General features: G+C 39.8%; 1 protein-coding gene across 1 annotated transcript in view; it reads right to left on the reverse strand.

Annotated features, from left to right (window-relative positions):
- LOC140185756 (inositol polyphosphate-5-phosphatase A-like) overlaps positions 1 to 25227 on the reverse strand; it is a 481074-nt gene that overhangs the window by 164367 nt on the left and 291480 nt on the right. Inside the window, exons 5-6 of the mRNA XM_072239377.1 lie at positions 13417 to 13480; positions 6968 to 7071 (exon numbers count right to left, since the gene is read on the reverse strand). Of these exons, the coding sequence (XP_072095478.1) occupies positions 6968 to 7071; positions 13417 to 13480 (168 nt within the window). The remainder of the gene's footprint in view (positions 1 to 6967; positions 7072 to 13416; positions 13481 to 25227) is intronic.

The raw sequence follows: 25227 nt of genomic DNA on the forward strand, positions 1-25227 counted from the left end.
CACACATCCTTCAGTTTTTTTTCAATTCCTAAGCTTGTTCTTCCTCCCCTTAAATGCTTCAAAACCAATCACCTCAATCACTCCATGTGATGGTGATTTCTGCATTTAAACAAATATGTATCTATAGAACTCCTTAATGGATTATGTAATAATTAAAATGTGCTTGCTTAGCAAATGCTTGTGGATCAGAAAATCGCACAAAAAGTAGTGGATCTGTCACGGGTAAAGCCCTCCCCACCATTCAGCACACCTACACAGAATGCTGTCATGGGAAAGCAGCATCCATCATCAGCGACCCCCACCACCCCCGTCCTGCTCTCTTCCTGCTGCTGGTACAGGAGTCTCAGAACCCATACCTCCAGGTTCAGGCTTTGGACCAGAGGGGATAGCTTCATTCAACCACTCATACCATCACTGAACTTTCCCACAATCTATAGGCTCACTTTCAAGGACTCTTCATCTCATGTCCTCAATATTTATTGCTTGCTTTCTTGTTTATTTATTTATTTACTAACTTACCTATCTAACTTTCTTTTGTATTTGCACAGCCTGTTGTCTTTTCGTACATTAGTTGGTTCTCCACCCTGTTGGGTGCTGTATTTCTTTGATTCTATTTTTTATTTGGATTTACTGTGCATGCCTGCAAGAAAACAAATCTCAGGGTTTTATATGATGACATATATGTACTTAGATAATAAATTTATTTTGAACTTCTGACCAGGTGCTATTTACCTTTTATTGATTATATTAGGTTTGTAATGGCTCTACATTCAACAGAGCAGCTTAAGGTATCTTGAGGGAACATTGCATATGATACGTGATCCAATAACATAAGGTGCAACTGAATGCTCCATTTGAAATGCAGCCTGCCTGTGCTATATGTGCAAGTGAATAAGTGAGTGTTTGATCCCAGATGCAGACATCAGTTTTCAACCTGCCAGAATTCTGTAGCTAGTCTTCCAAATGAATGATGCTGATGAACTCTGTACTCATTTCCAGAAAAAAAACATTTTCAGAGGAGACTTTCATCTTCACCTTCTGGATGATGATCTGGCCAGCTGCACCCTTTGCCAGTTTTGATCTCAGTGAAATCAATTTGATGAATTGGAGTCGGTTGGTGCTGCCTCAAAGCTCCAGCAACCCAAGTCCAACTCTGACTCCAATGCTGAATATGTTACGTTTCCATGGTCTCCCTGTGATAACAGATTCCCATTGGTTTTCCTCCAAATGGATGATCCACTTTCTTCTCATATCCCAAAGATGTGCTGGACAGTAAGTTAACTGGCCACGCTAAATTACCCCAAGTGAAGAAACAGGGTGGAGTTCAGGGGTAAGTTAGAAAGTATTCTCTGCTGGATACGTGAGGGACTGCGACGAATTGCTCTGACAGCCAACAAGTTCAATGGGATGGAGGACATCCTTTCATATCATGAAAAAAATGTCTGCACTCAGAAAGTAAATATTATTCCCATGGTGCACTCAAATTACAGAGCCAAAAACTTGGCCCTCACTACAACAGAAACTGATTTTAATGCAAAATAAGCCATGGCATCATTTTCCAGGGAATCTCTCTACAGATTATTTCCGTGTCAGGGCATATCGTGACATGGTGTTGAGCCTAAGCTCATAGCACAATCACAGCATCAGTGTAAGTAAGCCAGTGCACATCTATTTCACACATCCTTGGACAACACATTATTGGGACTATGGTTAGTTTCAGAAATAGCACAAAAATAACATGTCAAGAAGTCAGATGCTAAAAATGAAGTAAATGATGTTTGCCAGGAAATCTTTCAAGTTCCTGGCAAACATCATTATTCTATTTTGCTACATTACATTAGCAACAACCCTGATACACACAGGCACATTTATTATTGGCTCTTAAACATTCTAGAACACCCCAAATTCTTGCTTAGTTCTGATGAAAGGTTACTAGCTTGAAATGTTAACCATAACTCTTACTCTACAAATGCTGCCAGACTGGTTGAGCATTTTTGGCATTTTTTAATTTTCATTTTAAATATCAACATGTACTTTGACAATTATTAGAGTAAATGATTATCTTGCATTTTCTGACATTTCAACCAAGACCACTGCATCTAAAGCTATCTTTTGGATTGGATCCTAACATTTTCTGCTTAGTCATGGTTCAGTGGTCCGAGGTACTCACCTGCTTCAAGCAGGCTCCAATTATATCGGTATTGAAGAAGAACATGGTAACCTGCCTTAATAACTATCACCCAGTATCCACTGTGATGAAGTGTTTTGCGAGATTGGTGATGAAACACATCAATTCCTGCCTGGGAAGTGACTTTGATCTACTCCAATTTGCCCACTGGTACAAAAGGTCCACAGCAGATGGTATTTCCTTGGTCCTTTACTCAACCCTGAAACATCTGGACAGCAAAGATGTATACATTTGAATGTTTTTTTTAATCGACTACAGCTCACCATTAAATACCGTCATCCCCTCAGAACTAATAATAAGCTTCAAGACCTTTGCCTCAATGCCTCCTTGTATAATTGGATCCTTGATTTCTTCACTTGCAGACGCCAATCACGTCAGATTGGCAACAACATCTCCACAATCTTCATCAGCATAGGTGCACCACAATGCTGTGCGTTTAGCCCTCTGCTCTATTCACTTTATACTTAAGACTGTATGGCTAAGCACAGCTCCAATGCCACATTTAAGTTCGTTGACGAGACCACAATTTTGTTGAATCCAAGGTGGTGATGAATGAGCATATAAGAGAATGACTGGAAATCTGGATGAGTGGTGCCATAAGAACAACCTCACACTCAATGTCAGCAAGACCAAGGAGCTGACCAGGATGAGGAAACCAGAGGTGCAGAGGGTCAGCAACCTTAAATTCCATGTGTTATCATTTCAGAGGATCTGTCCTAGGCCCAGCAGGTAATTGTAATGCATGGCAGTACCTCTACTTCCTTAGGATTTTGCAAAGGTTTGGCATGACATCTAAAACTTTGACAAACTTCTGCAGATATGTGGTGGAGAGTATATTGACTGGTTGCATCGGGGCCTGGTATGGAAACATCAATGGTGTTTGTTGGAAAATCATAGGTAAAGCACTCTCCACCACTGAGCATCCATCATCAGGGACCACCACCCCACTTGGCTATGCTCTCTTCTTGCTGCTGCCATCAGAAAGAAGGTACAGGAACCTCACAATTCATACCAGTGACAGATATCTTCATTCAACTTTACTTGCCCAACACCGAACTGCTCCCACATCCTATGGATCACTTTCAAAGACTCTTCATCTTATGTTCTCAATGACTCTCCATGCAGCTTTGGTTCTTCAAAGTGGCTTTTAACACGATCAAAAGAAGGGTGTACAGCTTTATCTACTGTCAAAGCTTGTAGACTTTTCTAAAAATTTAAATCTCTCTGGAAGTAAGTAGTATTTAAGAATGGCTAAACTTGTGGCGCGTGGCCAAGTGGTTAAGGCGTCGCTCTAGTGATCTGAAGGTCGCTAGTTTGAGCCTCAGCTGAGGCAGTGTGTTGTGTCCTTGAGCAAGGCACTTAACCACACATTGCTCTGTGACGACACCAGTGCCAAGCTGTATCGGCCCTAGTGCCCTTCCCTTGGACAACATCGATGGCACGGAGAGGGGAGACTTGCAGCGTGGGCAACTGCCGGTCTTCCATACAACCTTGCCTAGGCCTGTGCCCTGGAAACCTTCCAAGGCAAAAATCCATGGTCTCACGAGAGTAATGGACGCCTATAAAACTTGTGGCACAAAATCTATTAAAATAATTTAACATAAAGATAAATCTATTTAGAAATAAATAAGTAAACAAACTTTTTTCCATTAAACCTCCAGGCTAAACAATTACCCAACTGAGTACAATCCCAGATCCTAGCCTACGCCTGACTGATGTTGGATTGGAGAGGCAGATTTCTCAGTTCAGTGCTGGACTCCATGTGGAACCCAGTGATGTAGAAGAGAAGAGACAAAAATCCTTGCATCTGCCACTGAGTAAGCCCCAGATTAACAGCAGCTTTGTGTGATCTGGTAAGTAATTGAGTGGGGACAATTGACCACTAGCAGTTCCCATTGAAGCCAACTCTTGGTCATTTCTGCCCCTCTCTCCTTCTCTCTTTTTTTCCATTCCCTATTCTGATTACTCACTCACTCCTCTTCTCCTCACCTGCCCATCACCTCCCCTCTGGTTCCCCTCCACCTCCTCCTTCCCTTTCTCCCATGGTTCACTGTCCTCTCCTATCAGATCCTTTCTTCTTCAATCCTTTATCTCTTCCACCTTATCCTTCCCAGCTTTTACTTCATCTCCCTTCCCCCATCCACTTACCTTTCCCCTCACCTGGTTTCACCTATCACTCGTCAGCTTGAACACCTTCCCCTCCCCCCACCCTCTTATCCCGGCTTCTGCCCCCTTCCTTTCCAGTCCTGATGAAGGGTCTCAGCCCGAAACAGTGACTACTTATTCCCCTCCATAGACATGCCTCACCTGCTGAGTTTCTCCTGCATTTTGTGAGTGTTGCTCATGATTTCCAGCATCTGCAGAATTATTGTGTTACTCGAGCAGCAATGCACTGACCAAGGATTGGAGGTTCACATTCTAAAACAAAATGTCAACCGTACAGTGCAAAATGTAAGTGACCCTCATAAATGAGGGAGTAAGAAGTAAAAAGGAAGGTCATCTCTATTTTGGTGCTTCGCAGAGTTGTTGAAGCTCAAGAATAAAGACAAAGAATGATACACTTTGAGGCAAACTTTTAAAAAATCCTTCTAAATCTAAACTTTGTGCCCACAGCTGAACTGACAAATGCGAAATCTAAAGAATCCTAACACTACCTTCTGGATCTCATAAAGCCCATGAGGTTGATGCAGAGAAATGTCCATATAAATATTTTGTCAGTTCCTTCAATGGCTTTCTTCGTAGTAATCCATCCTTATGATGACAATTACTGATGGGGTTGGGGAGGGGTTCGGTATAATTTAGGGCTGGGATTACCAATCAATTTAGCAACAGCAAATGTAAACCAGGCTTATATTAGTCTCCTTGAAACCTTTCATCAGTCTGCAGCATTAAATAAAAATGGAAGTTAAAAAATCCCGAGCAGTCCATGCCAGTATCATTTCTTGGCACGGCAGATGGATTATATACAGGCTGTTTCCTTTATTAAAAGATGACATAAATCACCATTGAAAAACTAGAGACCCCTACAAGGTTATCCCTGTACAGCTTTGTTCATGAAAGGTTCACATTGAAGCATTAGTGAAATTAATTCATCTTTCATAAGAGCTTTGAGCAGTATCTGTGATGTATGATAACAACCAATTTCTCACTACTGGCAAAAAGTATTCAGGTCTGATAGACTACACAAATCTGTTCTTTTTAAATAGCCTAACATTATCTCAAGTGCTGGTCCCAAAGGCATCATTTGAGATTCATATACAGCCAAGAGGTATAATAAATCACCATGAAAAGTTTTGTTAGTTTTATATGCAGTGAATTGTAATTATTTTGGATTGCATTATACCTCAATCAATGTAATTACTTTTAGATCATCTTTAAGCGGCAGTAATAAAGAGAAAGAAATCAGTCTTAAACCAATTGAGAGGATCATTTGCATATCTGTCAGTTGTACAATGAAGCAGGTTATTATTAAGATTAAAAGTAATGTTTTCAATCTGATATATTTACCAGTTATAAATACTCTGACTTTATTTACATCACTGAAAACAATATTAAATCATCTGCACAATAGAACAATTTTTGAGTTATAATACCTCAAAAAGATGTAAAGAACTTGGGTCATCGTTTGAAACAAAACAGAGAAGCTTTACCACAACTTAATTTACAGGAAACAGAAAAGGAGCTAAAATCTCTGAGGGATGTCCACAGCAGATTTCAAATAGGGAAAGCAGATAAACATGAAAAGACAGCACACACCGGCTTTAAATAAGATGCACATCAAGGCTATTGCACATGGCGTCCCCCAAATTTTGTTTTGGTAACATACACTAAATGGCCACTTTATTAGCTACCCCTATATGCCTGCTCGTTAATGCAAATATCCAATCAGCAAATCACATGGTAGCAACTCTATGCATAAAAGCATGCAGACATGGTCAAGAGGTTCAGTTGTTGTTCAGACCAAACATCAGAATGGAGAAAAAATGTGATCTAAGTGACTTTGACCATGGGATGATTGTTGGTCCTTGACAGGGTGGTTTGAGTATCTCAGAAATTGTTGATCCCTTGGGATTTTCATGCACAATGGTCTCTAGAGTTTACAGAGAATGGCGCGAAGAACAAAAAAAAAGTCCAGTGTGCGGCAGCTCTGTAGGTGAAATCATGTTGTCAGAGGTCATTCGAAGTAGGCTGCCGTGGGTTTATTATATTCACTCTCCAGAAGTGGCAGCGTGACCTTGGCTTCACTAGAAGAGAGATCAAGTCAACCAGCAGGGCTGTAGCTGAGGTGGCAGAGAAAGAATCAGCCAGACTGGTTCAAGCTGACAGGAAGGCAACAGTAATTCAAATAACCATACATTTCAACGGTGATGTCAAACCTTGAAGTGAAAGGGCTAGAATAGCAGAGGACCACACTGGGTTCTACTCCTGTACATCAAGATAATATATGTTATAATCCAGACATAATGTTGATTATGCTTCATGACATCAGGTCATGGAAGTGTTATACAAACATTTCTATAACTGAACTTTAATGTAGAAATTATTGTAACGTCATGTCATTAAAAGAGCCCACAGGCAACGACTGGAAGAATGTAAGTGGTTCTCTATCTACCACTTACCAAACTTTCTCTTCAATTCACTTGCATGCATCCCACCTCAATTATTCTATTTAGAATTTTTTTGAATAATAAAATCTCTCAAAGAAACAACAGCAGCAACTTTTACAACTTTACGAGTTCACCTTGCATGTTTTATGTGGCAGAAGACAATGCAACTTACCTCAGGGAAGTAATCTTGTGGAAACTTTTCCTTTTCGAGCATTGGTGTGCTTTCTAATGTTTCTGAGTATATTTCTTTACCCGTTACTTTTTTGTACTTTTTAGCTAAAAGAAAGAAAGCACAAGAAACACTAAAACCATCCATCAACAAATTCACTGATCTCCTCAATAAAATAGTGTCTGTAGACTCCTCAAGATACCATAGCATGTGCTGCTACATGCTTTCCTTTGATATGGTGATGTTTGTGATTAACATGCTTTATACTTACTTGGAATTAAATACAGAATATAATAAATATCAAGCTAATACCTTTCATATTAGGTTTTAATTGCATGGGAAGTTTGAGAAAACATTCCTCTTGCCAGCTTTCAAGTTTTTTCACTCCTCTACCCCAATCTTGGTCAAAATTGAACACCAAGATTGGAGGTGTAGTGGAAAGCAAGGAAGACCATCAGAGCTTGCAGTGGGATCTGAACCATCTGGGAAAATGGACTGAAAAATGGCAGATGTAATTAAATGCAGACAAGTGTGAGGTGTTGCACTTTGGGAGGACCAACCACGGTAAGGTTTTACACAGTAGGGCACTGAAGAGTGCTGTAGAACAAAGGGATCTGGGAATACAGGTCCCTAATTCGTTGAGAGAGGAGTCACATGTAGATACGATTGTAAAGCAAGTTTTTGGCACATTGACCTTCATAAATCTTAAGTTTTGAGTACAGGAGATAGGATGTTATTCAAATTGGGACTTTACTCCTTGGAACAAAGAAGATTGAGGGGAGATTTGATAGAGGTATACAAAATTATGAAGGGTATAGATAAGGTAAATGGAAGCAGGCTTTTTCCACTGATGTTGGGTGAGACTGCTATTAGAGGTCATGGGTTAAGGTTGAAAGGTGAAAAATTTAAGGGGAACATGAGGGGAAACTTCTCCACAGCATGTTGTGAGGGTGTGAAACGAGCTGCTAGCACAAGTGGTGCAATCAAGCTCGATTTCAACATTTCAGAGAATTTAGATTGGTACATGGATAGTGGGGCTACGGAGGGCTACGGTCTTGGTGCAAGTCATTGGGAGTAGGCTTTTTAATTGGACTTGATGGGCTGAAGGGCTTGTTTCTGTGCTGTCCTTTTCTATGATATATGACTCTGAAGTTAATAGATAATCTCTTTATTGATCTTGATGAATTTTCTATCAAGTTTGTGGCAGTGGTGAAGAAACCCCAAAGAAGATTCCAGCCCCATATCTTGAAGTTGATTTTAAACCACTTTTCATTATCTTCAGCCTGTATAACACTTATGATTGTGTGGTTATCTTGGTATCATTGCAATTACTGTCTAAAGATATACACAGTATTTAGTCTAGGATATAACCTACAGAAGTGGGTAGCTTCAGAATGAACACACCACAGAAGCTTTCTGGGTGCAGAATATTGACAGCAGAGGTTTTTACTGCTGGCTATTTTACTATCTGGATATTCAGTGAGGAGCAGTCATAAAAATTAGGAGAGAAGGAGGCAATACAGTCCTTCAAACCACTCTGCCATTCATTAAGGCCGTGATTCTGCATTCTTGCCATCTCTCTCTAACCTTATGTCCCATTATTTATCAGGAATCTACCTGCATCTGCCTTAATAATATTCAAAGATGCTGCTTCCACACTTTTTGAAGAATTGATTCCCACAAACACATAACTTCCTGAGAGGAAACAAAAGGCTTTATCTCTGCCGAAAGTGAGTAGTCCCTATTTTCAAACAGTGACCCTCGTTGCAGAATTTCCCATGATGAAACATCTGCTCTTTCAAGACCTTCCAGATGTCGCTTCTCACACTCTGATGGAGACATAGAGAGAGAAGCTTGCAATTTAACAAACCTTGCACACTCATGATGCTTTCTAACCTCTAGTCAAGGAGAAGGAGGCAACGTCACGGAGTCACACAGCATAGACGCCCTTTGACCCACTAAGTCTAAACCAACCAACAAGCACCCATTTAAACCAAGCCTACACTAATCCCATTTAATTCTCCCCACATTCCATCAGTTCCACTCAGATTCAACAGGCAATTTACAATGGCCTACCAGTCCTTTCTCTCTGAGGAGAATTTCTGTGACAGAAATGAATTGCATACTGCAAAATGTAGCATGGATTCCTCATAAGCACCTAGAATGATTCGAGACTACGAAATTCAGACCGGTAGTGATCTTGACCTCTGAGAGAAAAGCAATCTAAGATGAGGGCGTGTGGCTGGAACTCAATAAAAGGGTGAAGGTTCATTGACTTTGAAACCCCTGGCCTACAGACAATCAAAGGCAGACACCTAGTTGAAGAAAGACTCTGGAGATTAAACTAGCAAGACACTGGCAAGATTTCTCTCTCCCTCCTCCATTGACCTTATGTATAGCCCTGTTCTTTGTGCTCCTGTAACAGCTGAAAGAGCAGTGGGACCAATATTATGGCTCCCATTTTTCAGCAAAAATAACAGAAACTTGAGCTAAGTAACACACACAAAATGCTGGAGGAACTCAGCAGGCCAGGCAGCACCGAAGGAAAACAGCGCAGTCGATGTTTTGGGCCAAGTATCTTCAGCAGGAACTTGAGCTTTAGTGGACAATTGTTGTCTTCAGTTCTGTGTCACTCAATGAGATCTCCTCCAAATGAGTCTGCAGGTAATTAATAATTATATGAAACAATCCCTGCGGTTCAGATGTGTTTTTCTATATATGGCCCACACTGAGTATTACTTGAAGGTTGCTCTTCGGGCTCGTGTTACAGCCAGGTGGAGTAGAGGCGATTGGGAAATTTCATTCTCAATTAAGCTTGGTATTATTATATTTATTATTATATTACATTGTATTATTCTCAATAGTGTATGTGTCTGATATCATGCACAAACTTTAAATGTAACTATCCGCTACTCAATGCAGTTTTGTGAAAAAGTCATCTGTATTTTTTATTTGAATAAGTTGCTGAAGTTATTATTTCATGTGTTCTTTAAAGAAAAACTGTCTTCCAAGAAAATTTAATTTATTTTTCGCACAATAGTATTTTTTTTTGTTGTTGGTCATTTGCCTCCATTTGATTGGCTGGCAGGATGTTGACAATAATATTCCGCATTTGCAGATGAATGAATCAATTTCACAGAGGACAATTAAACTATGATCACCATGTGCTTCATATTAATGGGTATTAAGAGCAGAACAGCATGCAACCAACATCTAAATGAAGCATTATGTACTTGTTATTTATTTATTGAGATAGAGCATTGAGATAAAGGCCTTTCCAGCCCTTTGAGCCACACTGCCCAGCAGCCCACCTATTTAACCCGAGTCTAATCAGGGGAGACATGGTTGTTGTGATGTGTTGAGTGTGGTAGTGTAGTGGGTAGTGTTTGCTGCTCTCATTTTCAGCTTACACCGCTGGGTAGCAGCCTTGCGAAAAGGAGAGCTGAATGTGTAAGTCTCTCCCTGCCAGTACACAGCCTCTCCAACAGCAAGCCTTATGTAGTGCCTCCATGCTGGTGTCACACGGAAACTGAGCTCCTTTCGGACTCAGGCTGAACTGTAAAGGACGGAGGAGATCTGGCCCCTGCACACATAGCATGCAGGCCCACCGGTGTGTGGACTTGCCCTGGTGCTCGTAAACCCCAACTATAGGTAAATAGACCCACTGCCTTGTGGGCAATCTCGGGAGAGACAAAGGCTACGGGAGTAAACCCAGACAGCAAATCCGGAGTGGCGCTCCTAAGGTGGCTGGATGTCATTGAACATCCTTCTGGCAGCTCCTGCAGCCAAGCTGGTGCCAAAACATCACTTCATAAGCTTTCCTTTGGACTGCACTAGTGAGGCCGAGAGGGGGATCTTGACTCTGGCTTGTGATGATGATGATCTGTCTATTGCCCTTTGAGGAAAGATGGATTGCCAACCACAATCATGAGAGAACTTACAATGACCAATTAACCTACTGATTTGTATGTCTTTGGACTATGGGAGGAAACCAGAGCACCCGGAGGAAACCCACATGGAGAACTTAAACTCCTTACAGGCAGCATAGGGAATTGAACCTGGGTCACTGCTACTGTAATGTGTTGTGCTAACCACCATGCTACCATGCAGCCAGTTACAACTACAGAAAAATTACAGTTCTAATCATATTCAGTGAGCAATTTTACACTAAAACTCAAAGTGCAGAAAAATATCTGCCACACAACTGGATATCTAGGCTAATATGTTTATATAATAAATACATGAAAATGAATTTATACATACCAACAAGATTTACAATTTATTCCAATAATATTGTACTTCATAACATCACTGTTATAAGATCTGCTAAAGGTCAATCCCTTATTCTGGGAACGGGGTTCAAAACTTCTTAAATTTTTACTTCCTTCGATGGCTTTTTCGTGATCGCTAATTTGATGTTATTTGCAATTAAATGCAGTTTTGTTACATACTGGTTTCTTCTGCTATGGCTCATTGTGAATCAGATGGATGCTCTTTTAAGAAATATTCCGACTGTCACATGATAATGTTATTTAAAGAAATTTTCCTCCATGATTATATACTGGAAAGTCAATTGTAAAGATAGAACAACAATGCAGGAGTGGTGCAGGGAAGTAGCACATGGTGTGTGTGTATGTGTATGTATATACACACCACACACACACACACACACCATGAGACTTTAAATGTGTATCTCCTGAGATATGGCTGTTTTATTAGATACACTTGTACACCTCGTTAATGAAAGTATCTAATCAGCCAATCACGTGGCAGTAACTCAAAGCATAAAAGCATGCAGACGTAGTCAAGAGGATTAGTTGTTGCTCAAACCAAACACCAGAATGGGGAAGAAATGTGATGCAAGTGACTTTGCCTGTGGAATAATTGTTGGTGCTAGACCGGGTGGTTTGAGTATCTGAGAAACTGCTGATCTCCTGGGATTTTCACACACAACAATCTCTAGAACTGTACAAAAAAAAAAAAAAACCAGAATATCCAGTACACAACTGTGCTGTGGGCAAAAGTGCCTTGTTAATGAGAGAGATCAGAGACAAGTGGTCAAACTGCTTCAAGTTGACAGGAAGGAGGTAGTAAATGGCGTTACAACCGTCATGTGCAGAAGAGCATCTCTGAACACACAACACTTCAAACCTTGATATGGATGGGCTACAGTAGCAGAAGACCACATTGGGTTCTATTCTAGTACCCAATAAAGTGGCCACTGAGTGTGTGTACATACACAGTCAGGGGTTGCTGGGGTAGTGTGGCTTGAAGGGCTAGAGGGGCCTACTCCACACTGTATCACTAAATAAAATAAATTTTAAAAGAGAAAAAAAATACTCAACAATTCGCTTGTGATGCAAACAAAGCATAGACTGCCCATGGTAGGGTTGCTGGACTTACCAGTAAAATGTAAAAACAAACTCAGAAAACAGATGCGTATTTCTTGTAACACCATAGGTTTCATTACCACGTTGCCATGGATTAAGGGTTATAGTTATGAAGGGAGACTTTAGAAACCTGGACTTTTCCCACTAGAGTTGAAAAGGTTAAGGACCAATTTATTGGAGAGATTGAAGAATATGAGGGGTTATGATAGGATAAATTCATGATCAAACAAAACTCAATCTTACATGGACCATAGTGAATGGGGCTAGCTAATGTACTGCATTGATTCTATTCTGCACCCTACTAATGAACTGGAAAGTTTAATCTTTTTGGATTACAGCCATATATTCAAGTATTCTATCTTCTAGTGGAGAATGAGGAGTCAGTTTCCTGTCTGAGTGAATAACCTGTTCAAAGATTATTTCTATGTTGCTTGGCTATCAAACTATATATTTCTATTTCACTAAATATGACAATGTTTTAATACAAACATTGCACAACAGTATAGTTGAATTGAAGATCTCTTTGTGGTATTTCATTAAAAAATGACACAGATATTTTATAAATTGATTTACAATGAGAAAATGGGGAATGTAAAACTTCAATAGAAAGCAAGATTAGCAGGCAATCTATTTCTCATGGTCACAAATATTCTTTATCACTGAAGTTCTTTTAGATTAAGGCAGACCCTTACATAACAGAAGTAATTTATTATTTTTTTTTTAAAGTACCAGAAATGGCTTTTAAATCCTTATGGTCACAGATAAAATTACTTTTCATTCACAAGCAATTTAGTTGATTCACTTCAAAATAATTGAATGTATGAATAATTTTGTTATCAGTGTTGCAATGAGTATGTGTGCATATCCGAGGAATGAAAGCAGCAATGAATGAGTTAATTAAGCAGCAATTACTTTGTTAAGCAATGAGCCAAATCTGCCAGCTGTAAAAAGCTTTAGGTAGGGCATCACACTTAATCTAGTGCCAAATGCAATGTCAACATCAATAAATACATTAATACTGGTCCGGTAACAAATGGTATCTGATGGTATTTCAAAGCTTACCTTTAAAATCAAATTGATAGGTACTTTTCAAAGACTCATGAAGAAAGTAAAGATTTCCTAAAGCCTGAAAAAGAAACAAAGGTTTAGAGGTTAAGTTTTATTTAACTCTGATGTATGTAATATTGTAAAAAATAAAACAATAAAAACATTTTCATGAAATCATCATGTGGCAATGTCTAAAAGATATTTTCTGCAATAAAGCTGAGGACACACAACATTAGAGCACTGCAAAGCAGTCATGATGAGAATGGTGATATTGCAACATATTGGCATTCATGCTTTCACAGTTGCTTAGTCACATCACAACTACCAGTGAGCACACAATTACAGTGAATCTAACATCATTAGAGCTAGTGGGCATCTTGTTTAATCTGTCTGCCTTGGCACATTGATTTTGTGTTTCACTGTCTATTCTCAGTTTGCTGTGCCACTCCAAACCCACAATCAAATCTCTTAGTTCACTCCACTGTACCCGTACTCTGTTTATTTGCCACACCCCTGAATTCTTGTTCCTTCCTGGACCTGGCAGGCTCATTAAAAGAAACGTTGAAGAGACTATAAACTCTAGCTAAGCAACTGCACAATCTCACCATGGGTGAGATAATATTTCAGCTCCCTAACACAGCTTAAAACTATGCAAAAAGACTCATTCTCCACTCTCGGCATAAACAGCTCAACAGGGACTAAGTTCACGGCATATCTAGTGACCTTATTGGGAAACATGGAGAAGACACGAAGTTGATCTAGTGTGATGAATTGGGACCAACGCTTGGGCTTTCTCCAGCTGCTCCGGTAGCAGATCTGGGAACTCAGTCTGGTTCGGAATGCTGATGGCTTGATTCTATTGTTTGCATGATTTGTATTTTTTTCTCTCTTTCTCTGTGCAGTGGTTTTTGGCCTTTCTTTTTCTTTTAAATTGGGATATTTGGGTTTCTTGCTTTATGACTGCCTATAAGCAGACAAATCTCAAGGTGTATAATTTATACGGTCTTTGATAATAAATATGTTTTGAATTTTTCCAATTAGCAAATCACTTCTACCGTATAAAATTTTAAGTCTGAGTTTCTGTCTCAAATTTAATTCTATAATAAATGTGCATCATGCCTTCTTGTTTGTGCCATGTTACAACGTCATTATCATGAGCCATGCTTTCAGTCACACTTGCACAAAGCGATCTCAGAAACAATGTTTCCTCTAAGCTTCACTGAAATACTCCTGCGCACTCAGCCTTTGTTGCCACGCAGCTGGAATGTTCGTTTCTAAAATGTTCATATAATTTTGAAATTATGATAATAAAATTGTGAAATACTTCGTAATTAACCATGTGTTGATGAGTATAATCCATAAAATTTCTAAATAATAAACATACAACAATCTTTACTTTGACAGTGTTTGAAGTTACAACACTGTTGGAAGTTGTAACAATAAACACAGAAAGGAAGTCCACAGCTCACTGTTAATAAACTGCCAGCCTGCTGAATGCAACATGAAAGATTTTCTTTGTTGTACTGTATTTTATTACTTTAAAATCAAATGTGTGATTTTTCAATTTTCATTCAAAATATTTATGTGTACATGTTACAAAAAAAAACAATTAAAGTGCTACGCAGCTTTCAGTCCATGTAAAAGTTTCCTGCTCAGAGCAATGGCTGGTTCGCGCAGCTGTAAAAAAATTTAGAGGGGATATTGCTCAGAATCACTGTTCCCACATTGGTAATACATCATAACTGAGGAGGTAGGCAGGCAGCAAGTAGGAATAAAAAATAAAAACCAACATGTTTAACATGCTACAAATCACAAATAGACAGGTAGAAAGATTTATATTTCAGTGATGAAACCATTTCAAGAACTTGCTAAATTGTTTTGGATTCTCAAAATTCAACTTGGCGCCTCTGACAGGAACTTGCACTATTTGATCGTGCTTTATTATATTTCCGCCATGATATTTTTCTTCAATAGTTGCTACCCATTTCATTCACGCCAAGTTTTCTAAACCAAAAGACAAGTGGTGAAGTCTTGCTACTTGCTACTGTGTCTTTCTACAAGAGAGAAAAATCCTGTAAAGATAGTTTGTAATATGTTTCAAATGGGTATTGAAGCTGCATCACAAACAAGAGAAAATCTGCAGATGCTGGAAATCCAAGCAACATACACAAAATGCTGGGGGAACTCCAGGCCAGGCAGCACTATGAAAAAGAGTAAACAGTCGACGTTTCGAGCTGAGACCCTTCACTGAAGCTGCCTGTTGCTTGTACTGAAAAGTTATACAGTGTGATCAAATGAACAAATGTTGGCATCGCATTTAATGTACTAAGTTACCTAATTACCTATAATGAATAAAGAGAGGTAACTTTAAAAATTACAATAGGATGAATTTGGAGATTAAAAGTGGATTCTTGTTTTTTAGATGATACTGACACTGACATTTGTAGCAAGTACACCCATGGAAGTACGCTGCATAGGAGCCCACGATTCCAATCATGGCACAGTACAGTACTTTAGCTAACTCACACTCTCAAACTTGTGTTGCCTTCACATTGAATTAGGGTTTCTGCCCGGCCTGTCAATTCACTAAATAGTTCACAGTGCATTGGCACCAGACTCCTTTTGTACGCTCTGCAATGAGCTTTTTTTTCCTGAGCTATCTGCAGCACAATTTGTTTGTGATCTTTGGTGAGATTAGAACTATCTTTCCGCCTGCTCTTGCTGCAACTACCCAAGTCCACTGACTCACTATACACGTATCCTAATGGGATAGGGTCAGAGCTGTTGGCTGAGAGTGTTAAATTAAGGGACATTGTGATCAGGCCCTGTGATTTCAGTCCCTCAGGATGACTCGAGATCATTCTTCAACAAGGTGAACTCACAGAAAACATCCAGCCCAGATGGGGTACCTGGCCGAGTACTAAAGACCTGTATTGATCAATTGGCTGGAGTGTTCCCCGATATCTTTAACTTCTTGGTTCGGCAGTCTGAGGTACCCAGCTAAATCAAGCAGGCTTCAATTATACTAATGCCCAAGCTAGACATAAGACAAGACAAAGGAGCAGAAGTCGGCCATTCAGCCCATCGAGTCTGCTCCGCCATTTTATCATGAGCTGATCCATTCTCCCATTTAGTCCCACTCCCCTGCCTTCTCACCATAACCTTTGATGCCCTGGCTACTCAGATACCTATCAATCTCTACCTTAAATACACCCAATGACTTGGCCTCCACTGCCGCCCGTGGCAACAAATTCCATAGATTCACCACCCTCTGGCTGAAAAAATTTCTTCACACCACTGTTCTGAAAGGGCACCCTTCAATCCTTAAGTCATGCCCTCTCGTACTAGACTCCCCCACCATGGGAAACAACTTTGCCACATCCACTCTGTCCATGCCTTTCAATATTCAAAATGTTTCTATGAGATCCCCCCTCATTCTTCTAAGCTCCAAGGAGTACAGTCCAAGAGCGGACAAACATTCCTCATATGTTAACTCTCTCATTCCCAGAATCATTCTAGTGAATCTTCTTTGAATCCTCTCCAATGTCAGCACATCCTTTCTTAAATAAGGAGCCCAAAACTGCCCACAGTACTCCCAGTGAGGTCTCACCAGCACCTTATAGAGCCTCAACATCACATCCCTGCTCCTATATTCTATTCCTCTAGAAATGAATGCCAACATTGCATTCGCCTTCTTCACCGTCGACTCAGCCTGGAGGTTAACCTTAAGGGGACTCCCAAGTCCCATTGCATCTCAGAACTTTGAATTCTCTCCCCATTTAAATAATAGTCTGCCCGTTTATTTCTTCTACCAAAGTGCATAACCATACACTTTCCAACACTGTATTTCATTTGCCACTTCTTTGACCATTCTTCCAATCTATCCAAGTCTCTCTGCAGACTCTGTTTCCTCAGCACTACCAGTCTCTCCACCTATCTTTGTATCATCAGCAAACTTAGCCACAAAGCTATCTATTCCATAATACAAATCATTGATGTACAAATAGTGGCCACGTGGCCAAGTGGTTAAGGCATTGGACTAGCAACCTGAAGGCCCCAGCCGAGGCAACATGTTGTGTCCTTGAGCAAGGCACTTAACCACACATTGCTCTGTGATGACACCGGTGCCAAGCTGTATGGGTCCTAATGCCCTTCCCTTGGACAACATTGGTGTCGTGGAGAGGGGAGACTTGCAGCATGGGCAACTGCTGGTATTCCATACAACCTTGCCCAGACCTGCGCTCTGGAGAGTGAAGACTTTCCAGGCGCAGATTCATGGTCTCGCAAGGCTAACAGATGCCTAAATGAATGATGTACAAAGTAAAAAGAAGCGACCCCAACACGGACCCCTGTGGAACACCACCAGTAACTGGCAGCTAACCAGAATGGGATCCCTTTACTCCCACTCTATGATTCCTGCCAATCAGCCAACGCTCTATCCACGTATGTAACTTTCCCGTAATTCCATGGGCTCTTATCTTGTTTAGCAGCCTCATGTGCGGCATCTTGTCAAAGGCCTTCTGAAAATCCAAATGCACAACATCCACTGCATCTCACTTGTCTAGCCTACTTGTAATTTCCTCAAAAAATTGCAATAGGTTTGTCAGGCAGGATTTTTCTTTAAGGAAACCATGCTGAGTTCTGCCTATCTTGTCATATGTCTCCAAGTACTCTGTAACCTCATCCTTGACAATCGACTCCAACAACTTCCCAACCATCGATATCAAGCTAACAGGTCTATAATTTCCTTTTTGTTTCCTTGTCCGCTTCTTAAATAGTGGAGTGGATGATGGGGTGGTAAATTGGATTAGTAAGTATGCAGATGATACTAAGATAGGAGGCGTTGTGGATAATGAAGTCGGTTTTCAAAGCTTGCAGAGAGATTTAGGCCAGTTAGAAGAGTGGGCTGAAAGATGGCAGATGGAGTTTAATGCTGAAAAATGTGAGGTGCTACATTTTGGTAGGACTAATCAAAATAGGACATACATGGTAAATGGTAGGGCATTGAAGAATGCTGTAGAACAGAGGGATCTAGGAATAATGGTGCATAGTTCCCCAAAGGTGGAATCTCATGTGGATAGGGTGGTGAAGAAAGCTTTTGGTATGCTGACCTTTATTAATCAGAGCATTGAGTATAGGAGTTGGGATGTAATGTTGAAATTGTACAAGGCATTGGTAAGGCCAAATTTGAAGTACTGTGTACAGTTCTGGTCACCGAATTATAGGAAAGATGTCAATAATATTGAGAGAGTACAGAGGAGATTTACTAAAATGTTGCCTGAGTTTCATCTCCTAAGTTACAGAGAAAGGTTGAACAGGTTAGGTCTTTATTCCTTGGAGCGTAGCAGGTTGAGGGGGTACTTGATAGAGGTGCTTAAAATTATGAGGGGGATTGATAGAATTGACGTGGATAGGCTTTTTCCATTGAGAATGGGGGAGATTCAAACAAGAGGACATGAGTTGAGAGTTAAAAGGCAAAAATTTACGGGTAACATGAGGGGGAACTTCTTTACTCAGAGAGTGGTAGCTGTGTGGAACGAGCTTCCAGCAGAAGTGGTTGAGGCAGGTTCGATAGATAGGATGGATGGTTGGATAGATATATGGACAGGAAAGGAATGCAGGGTTATGGTCCGAGTGCAGGTCGGTGGGACTAGGTGAGAGAAAGAGTTTGGCACAGACTAAAAGGGCCAAGATGGCCTGTTTCCATGCTGTAATTGTTATATGGTTATATGGTTATATTTGCAATCTTCCAGTCCTCCGGAACCATGCCAGAATCTATTGACTTTTGAAAGATTATTGCTAATGCCTCCGCAATCTCCACAGCTACTTCCTTCAGAACACAAGGGTGTGTACCATCTGGTCTGGGAGGTTTATCTACCCTTAGACTATTCAGCTTCCTGAGTACTTTCCCTGTCGTAATTGTGACTGTGCACACTTCTCTTCCCTGACACCCTTGAGTGTCCGGTATACTACTGATGTCTTCCTCAGTGAACCAGAAGGGATAACTTCACTCAACTTCACTCATACATCACTGAACTGTGTCCACAACTTATAGACTCACTTTCAATGACTCTTCATCTCATGCTTTCAATACGTATTGCTTATTTTTTATTATTACTATAATTATTTCTTTTTTTCTTCTTTCTTTTTGTATTTGCAGTTTGGTGCCTTTTGCATATTGGTTATTCTGCGTCCTGTTGGGTGCGATCTTTCATTTACTTGTATATACTGTGAATTCCCGCAAGAAAAGGAATCTCAGGGTTGTAAATTGGGAGTTAGAAAGGCTCGAAATGTCGTTCAGGGCACACACATCGAGAATCATAGAACACCACTACACAGAAATAGACCCTTTGACCCATCTAATCCATGCTGCCTAGTCCCATCAAACCATATCTGGACTATAGCCCTCTGTACCCCTCCCATCCAGGTACTCATCCAGACTTCGCTTAAATATTGCAATTGAACCCACATCTACCAGTTCTGCAAACAGCTTGTTCCAGACATGCACTACGCTCTGAGATTCCCCTCGGGTTCCCCTTTAACATTTCACCTTACACTCTTAACCTACAACCTCTAGTTCTAGGAAAAAGCCCGCTTATATTTATTGTGTCAATATCCCTCAAAATTTGATATACTTCTATTCAAATATCCCCTCATTCACCTATGCTGCAAGGAATAAAGTCCTAATCTTTCCCTATAGATCAGGCACTCAAGTCCTGGCAACATCTTTATATAGTTTTTCTGTACTCTTTTCAATGTTATTCATATCTTTTCTATAAGTAAGGGACAGAACTACACACAATAGTCAAAATTTGGCCTTAAACATCAAAAACAACTTCAACATAACATCCCATCTCCTGTACTCAGTACTCTGATTTATGAAAAGCTCACTTTATGACACTATCTATCTGTGAAACTACTTTCAATGAATTATAGATCTGTAATCTCCGATCTCTTTGTTCTGCCACACTCTTCCGTGCCTACCATTCACTGTGTAAGTCCTACCCTGGTTTATGCTCCCATAGTGCAATACCTCTACTTGCCCCGATTAATTTCCATCTGCCATTTTTCAGCCCATTTTTCCAACTCTTCTAGATCACACTGCAAGCTTTGATAGCCTTTCTCGCTGTCCACTATGCCCCTAAAGCTGGTATCATCTACAAATATGCTAATCCAGTTTACCATATTATCATCCAAATCATTAACATAAATGACAAACAACAACGGACTCAACACCGATCCCTGTGGCACACCACTAGTCACAGGCCTCCGGTCAGAGAGAGACAACCATCTACTACCATATTCTGGCTTCTCCCACTAAGCCAATGTTGAATCTAATTTACGACTTCATTCTAAATACCAATCGACTGAACCTTCTGGAACAGCCTCCCATGTGGGACTTTATCAATGCCCTTCCTAAAGTCCATGAAGACAAAATCCACTGCCTTTTTTTCATCAGCTTTCCTGGTGACCGCCTAAAAAAAAGTCTCTAAGTTTGGTTTGACACAACCTACCTTGCACAAAGCCATGTTGACAGTCCGTAATCAGGTCCTGGTCTTTCCAAATCCTGCCCCTTAGAATACCTTTCAATAACTTGCCCACTACTGATGTCAGACTCAGTGGCCTATGATTTCCTGGCTTACTCTAAGAGCCTTTCTTGAACAAAGGAACAACATTAGCTCTCCTCCAGTCCTTTGGCATTTCACCCATGCCTAAGGATCTTTTAAATACCTCTGCCATGATCTCTGCAATTTCTGCACTACCTTCCCACAAGGTCCAAGGGGAGACCTTGTCAAGTCCTGAGGACCTATCCACCTTAATGTGCCTCAAGATAGCAAAGCACCTGCTCTTCTGTAATCTGGATATGGCCCATGACCTCACTATTGTTCTGCCTCAGTTCTATTCTCTCCATGTCCATCTCTTGAGTAAATACTGATGCAGAGAAAAAAAAAATCCATTTAGGATTTCCCCCATCTATTTCGGCTCCATGCATAGATGACCACGCTGATCTTCACATGAACTAAGTTTGTCCTTTACCTTTTTGGTTCTGTTTACATCTGTAGAAGCCCAAGGGATTTTCCTTCAACTTGTCTGCCAGAGAAACTTCATGCCACCTTTCAGCCTTCCTGTCTTTCCTCATAATTGTTTTCTTGCATTTCATATTGTCTTCAAGCACCTCATTTGTTCCTTGCTGCCTATACCCAGTATGGACCTCCTTCTTCTTTTTAACCAAGGCTTCAATACCCCCCGCCCCCAATAAACTTGTTAGTCTTGCTTTTCATTCTGACAGGAACAAACACAGTTTGTTCAGTGTTTTGGAAAATGAATCGAAGGCTTCCTTTACTATCAGACCCTTTTTTTGAAAATTCATTCTGAGCTGAGTTCTGTGATCAGTGAACTCTTGGTTAGCAAACTGAGCAGCAGCAGACTGGCCTCCCATTATAACTGTCTACTGCCTGCCATGTCTAATGACTGTTCTCTTTTCCACTTCTGCTGAAAGTTAAGATCAGTTCTGACAGAGGTTCTTCCACCTGAAATGATGATTGTTTCTCCCTGCAAAAATGCTGTGTGCCATGCTGAGAAATTCCACCTTTTTTTTTCTGCATAGGTTATGGTCAGCTCAGGACAGAAAAAACAATTGACCACTGATTTTTCATGGTGCATCCTGTGAAAAGACCAAGTGTTTGGTGACATAGCTAAAAATGGTGACTGTTTTTTTTTCTTTTAAAACAGCGATTTGTATATCAGTTCTGGTGTTGAGACTTCAGTTTTAATCTTAACAGAAGATTAATGATGTCTTTCCTGGTAATGTATTGTTTAAATGTCTACAGGGAAATATGTCACGATGGGTATGGCAATGTTGGTACCTATGTGCGGAAGACAGACAGACTCTGATGTAGGGGTGGCAAACCAAGTCTATTCATAAGAATTCCAACAGAACATCAGTGGCTCAGCTGAACCACACCACGAGACACAATATTCTCAAACTAGGACACAGCAATTAGAGCTAAATCTATTTAAATAATACAAGTAACACAGAATCCCCATCAAAATAAAATTAGCAAATTTTAACAGAATGCACCAAGAGACCACATTATGAAGACTGAATCGCTCAACAAAAAACACAAGGAATGCTTAATGATAATGAAGTCTCATTAAACAACAATTAACCAGTTCAGATGTTCTAAAAGCCCTGGAACCCAACACTCTCAGGCACTGCACACAAACCCGAACAGCTCATTACAAATAGCTCATGGCTCAACAAATGGATACTGCGACAACATTAAAAGTCACTTCCTTTGGAACTGAATCAACACATTCTGCTTTTCCCTGTAAGGTAATTTTATTTATACCTTATGAAAATAGTGCACATGTACAAAGAAACATCCCTATAGGTTGGCATAGCATATGACAGGTCTTTAGAATAAATTCAGAGAGTAGAAATCTCATTATCTTATACTTTTAATAGTCTTCTGTTTTAGAATTAGAAGTCAAATGTATTTTTATTTATGGAATTCTTGCCAAAAGGTATGTACACTATTTTTAGGGCATTGCCTTGACCTTGTTAATACTTATGATCAGGACTGACATGGTTGACTATCTAACAACAACTTCTATGCTCTGGCTTTCAGATCAGATACTCACCAGTTGACTGATGGACCAACAGTCTGCACCGTGACAACAAATATGTTTACGTATCCTTGTAATCTCCTCACCACTTCAAAATCACAAATGTGATGTCTTAAGTAAAATCTGTTCTCATTAATTCTACATTAAAGAAAAATATCTGGAGAAAAGATTCCAAGAGTAAAATGCTGCAGATCTCAATAGATTGTTATTATTTTGTTAAGCAAAGATTTATTTAAGGAAAGCTAACTTGATCGATGCACTTTCATTGATAGGGAATTGTAACTGAGACTAATACACAAAAGAAAACAATCTGAAATGTGAAAGCACAACCAGGATTTCTTTATCTGTGTTGAATTCTAAAAACCAACAGACAAAATATTGATTTATTTCACAAGAATGACATTTAATGGGTATCTCTTAATCTTTCTGGGAATATAAAACAAATGGTAAGAAAAGTAAAATTTTGGGGAAAAAATTGGACTGTTGAAGATGCAACTGAAGAGGAAGAGATTTAATTGACATATTTTCAATGATCACATTCACTAGGAAGACATTAACGCAGCCAGAGTTCTGTCTCAGTAACCACTGCATTATTTATGAGTACCCACACATCTTGAGATTAAACATTTACTGATTTGTCAAAAGCCCAAACATGAGGTCCTGCCCATCTCCTTGACATATTAGCTCATCCACTGCAACAATACCATCATACATTTAATTGATGAGTATTTCTTATTGTGACCCAACCACTTTGTACTGAGCTTACTGAAAGTGGCAAATAAAGAAAACCATGAGAGGCAGCCTGTCAAATTACTCAAGGTGAACAACTTCTAAGACAAGGACAGTTCCATCTATGTGGTAACGTTATTTTGATGTTGAGAAAAATTCATTTTGTGATCAGAAATAGCAAAGTTTAAAAAACAAAATCCATTGTTTATCACTTGCGTATCATAGTAGTTTCATGAAATAGAGTCCCAAGCCAAAATGTAAGAGGGTAGGTAGGTGTTAGATCCTTCGAACCAAGAGTGAAGAAACAATAAGGTGCACGAGGCTTTGTACTGTTGCCCCTAGATGTCCAAATAATATCTGCCTTCAACTTACGGTAAGTTACTGAGTGAAGTGCAGGAAAATTATCATTAATTCTTCACACTGCCAAAAAAATGTGAATCAATCATTATGAAAATCTAAGTGTTCTGACAAAGGGTCTTGAACCCTAAGACATCAATTCTATTCCTCTTTCCAGATTTGCTGTCAGTCCTGCTGAGTGTTTCTACATTTTCTGATTTTAGCTCAGTCTTTATTAAATCGGTTATGATCATAGTGCCTATCTCTTAGGGATACTCTTTCACTGGTTTGCTCTTGACATTGCAGGGGAAATAACTCCTAATGCATTGCATTTTAAATGGTCAGGCAGTCAAGCTGGATAGAGGAAACTTAAGAAGAATCAATTAAACCTTCAGCGATGTGGACAGTCTCTACATGTGTACAAGTTAAATTGCGCATGGTTGTCTCTTAACACCAAGGGACTGACTAGAATGATTTGTGTGCAAAGTACACTCCTAACGTAACAATATTATTCTGACAAGTAATCATAACCACAAGTATCAGCTTTGTATCTGATGTAGTCTCCTCTCTATAAAGGCAAAAGAATCATACCTAATATAGACGAACTAGAATTCTGTGTTCTGGAAATTGATTTCTTTGTGCCAGAAATGGGATGGATATGAAGAGGGAGAAAGGAAATATGGGAATGTGAAATTTATGGGTGAGTGGTAGCTTGTTTTTTTTTTAAATAACACTTTACTTTTTCATTTAAAATCTGACAATTAAGCTGAAAATTAATTAAAACACATTGTGCTTTATATTAAGGTATAAAATCTTTTCTCACCAATTATGCTCAGGGAGTGTGTAGATATGGCCCTGCTATTTTGTACCTTTAATGTTAGCATCCACTCTTCAGGCTTTCACGTACTGATAATTGTATTCCCTCAAACACAAATTAAAGGACCTGATACAAGGCTTTAAATCATAGTGTCTAAAAGACTAATTGTTTTCTCATGCTGATCATCATCAGCTCCATTCTGCATTCCATCTTTCTGAAGCTGTTGGCCATCTTTTGCTGGTTTTCTCAGTTGATACATACACATTATTCACAAATGTTGCACCTTTTTAACGAAAAGTCTTATATTAACTGCT

Source organism: Mobula birostris, chromosome 21 (assembly GCF_030028105.1).
Source record: "Mobula birostris isolate sMobBir1 chromosome 21, sMobBir1.hap1, whole genome shotgun sequence".
Taxonomy (NCBI): Eukaryota; Metazoa; Chordata; class Chondrichthyes; order Myliobatiformes; family Myliobatidae; genus Mobula; species Mobula birostris.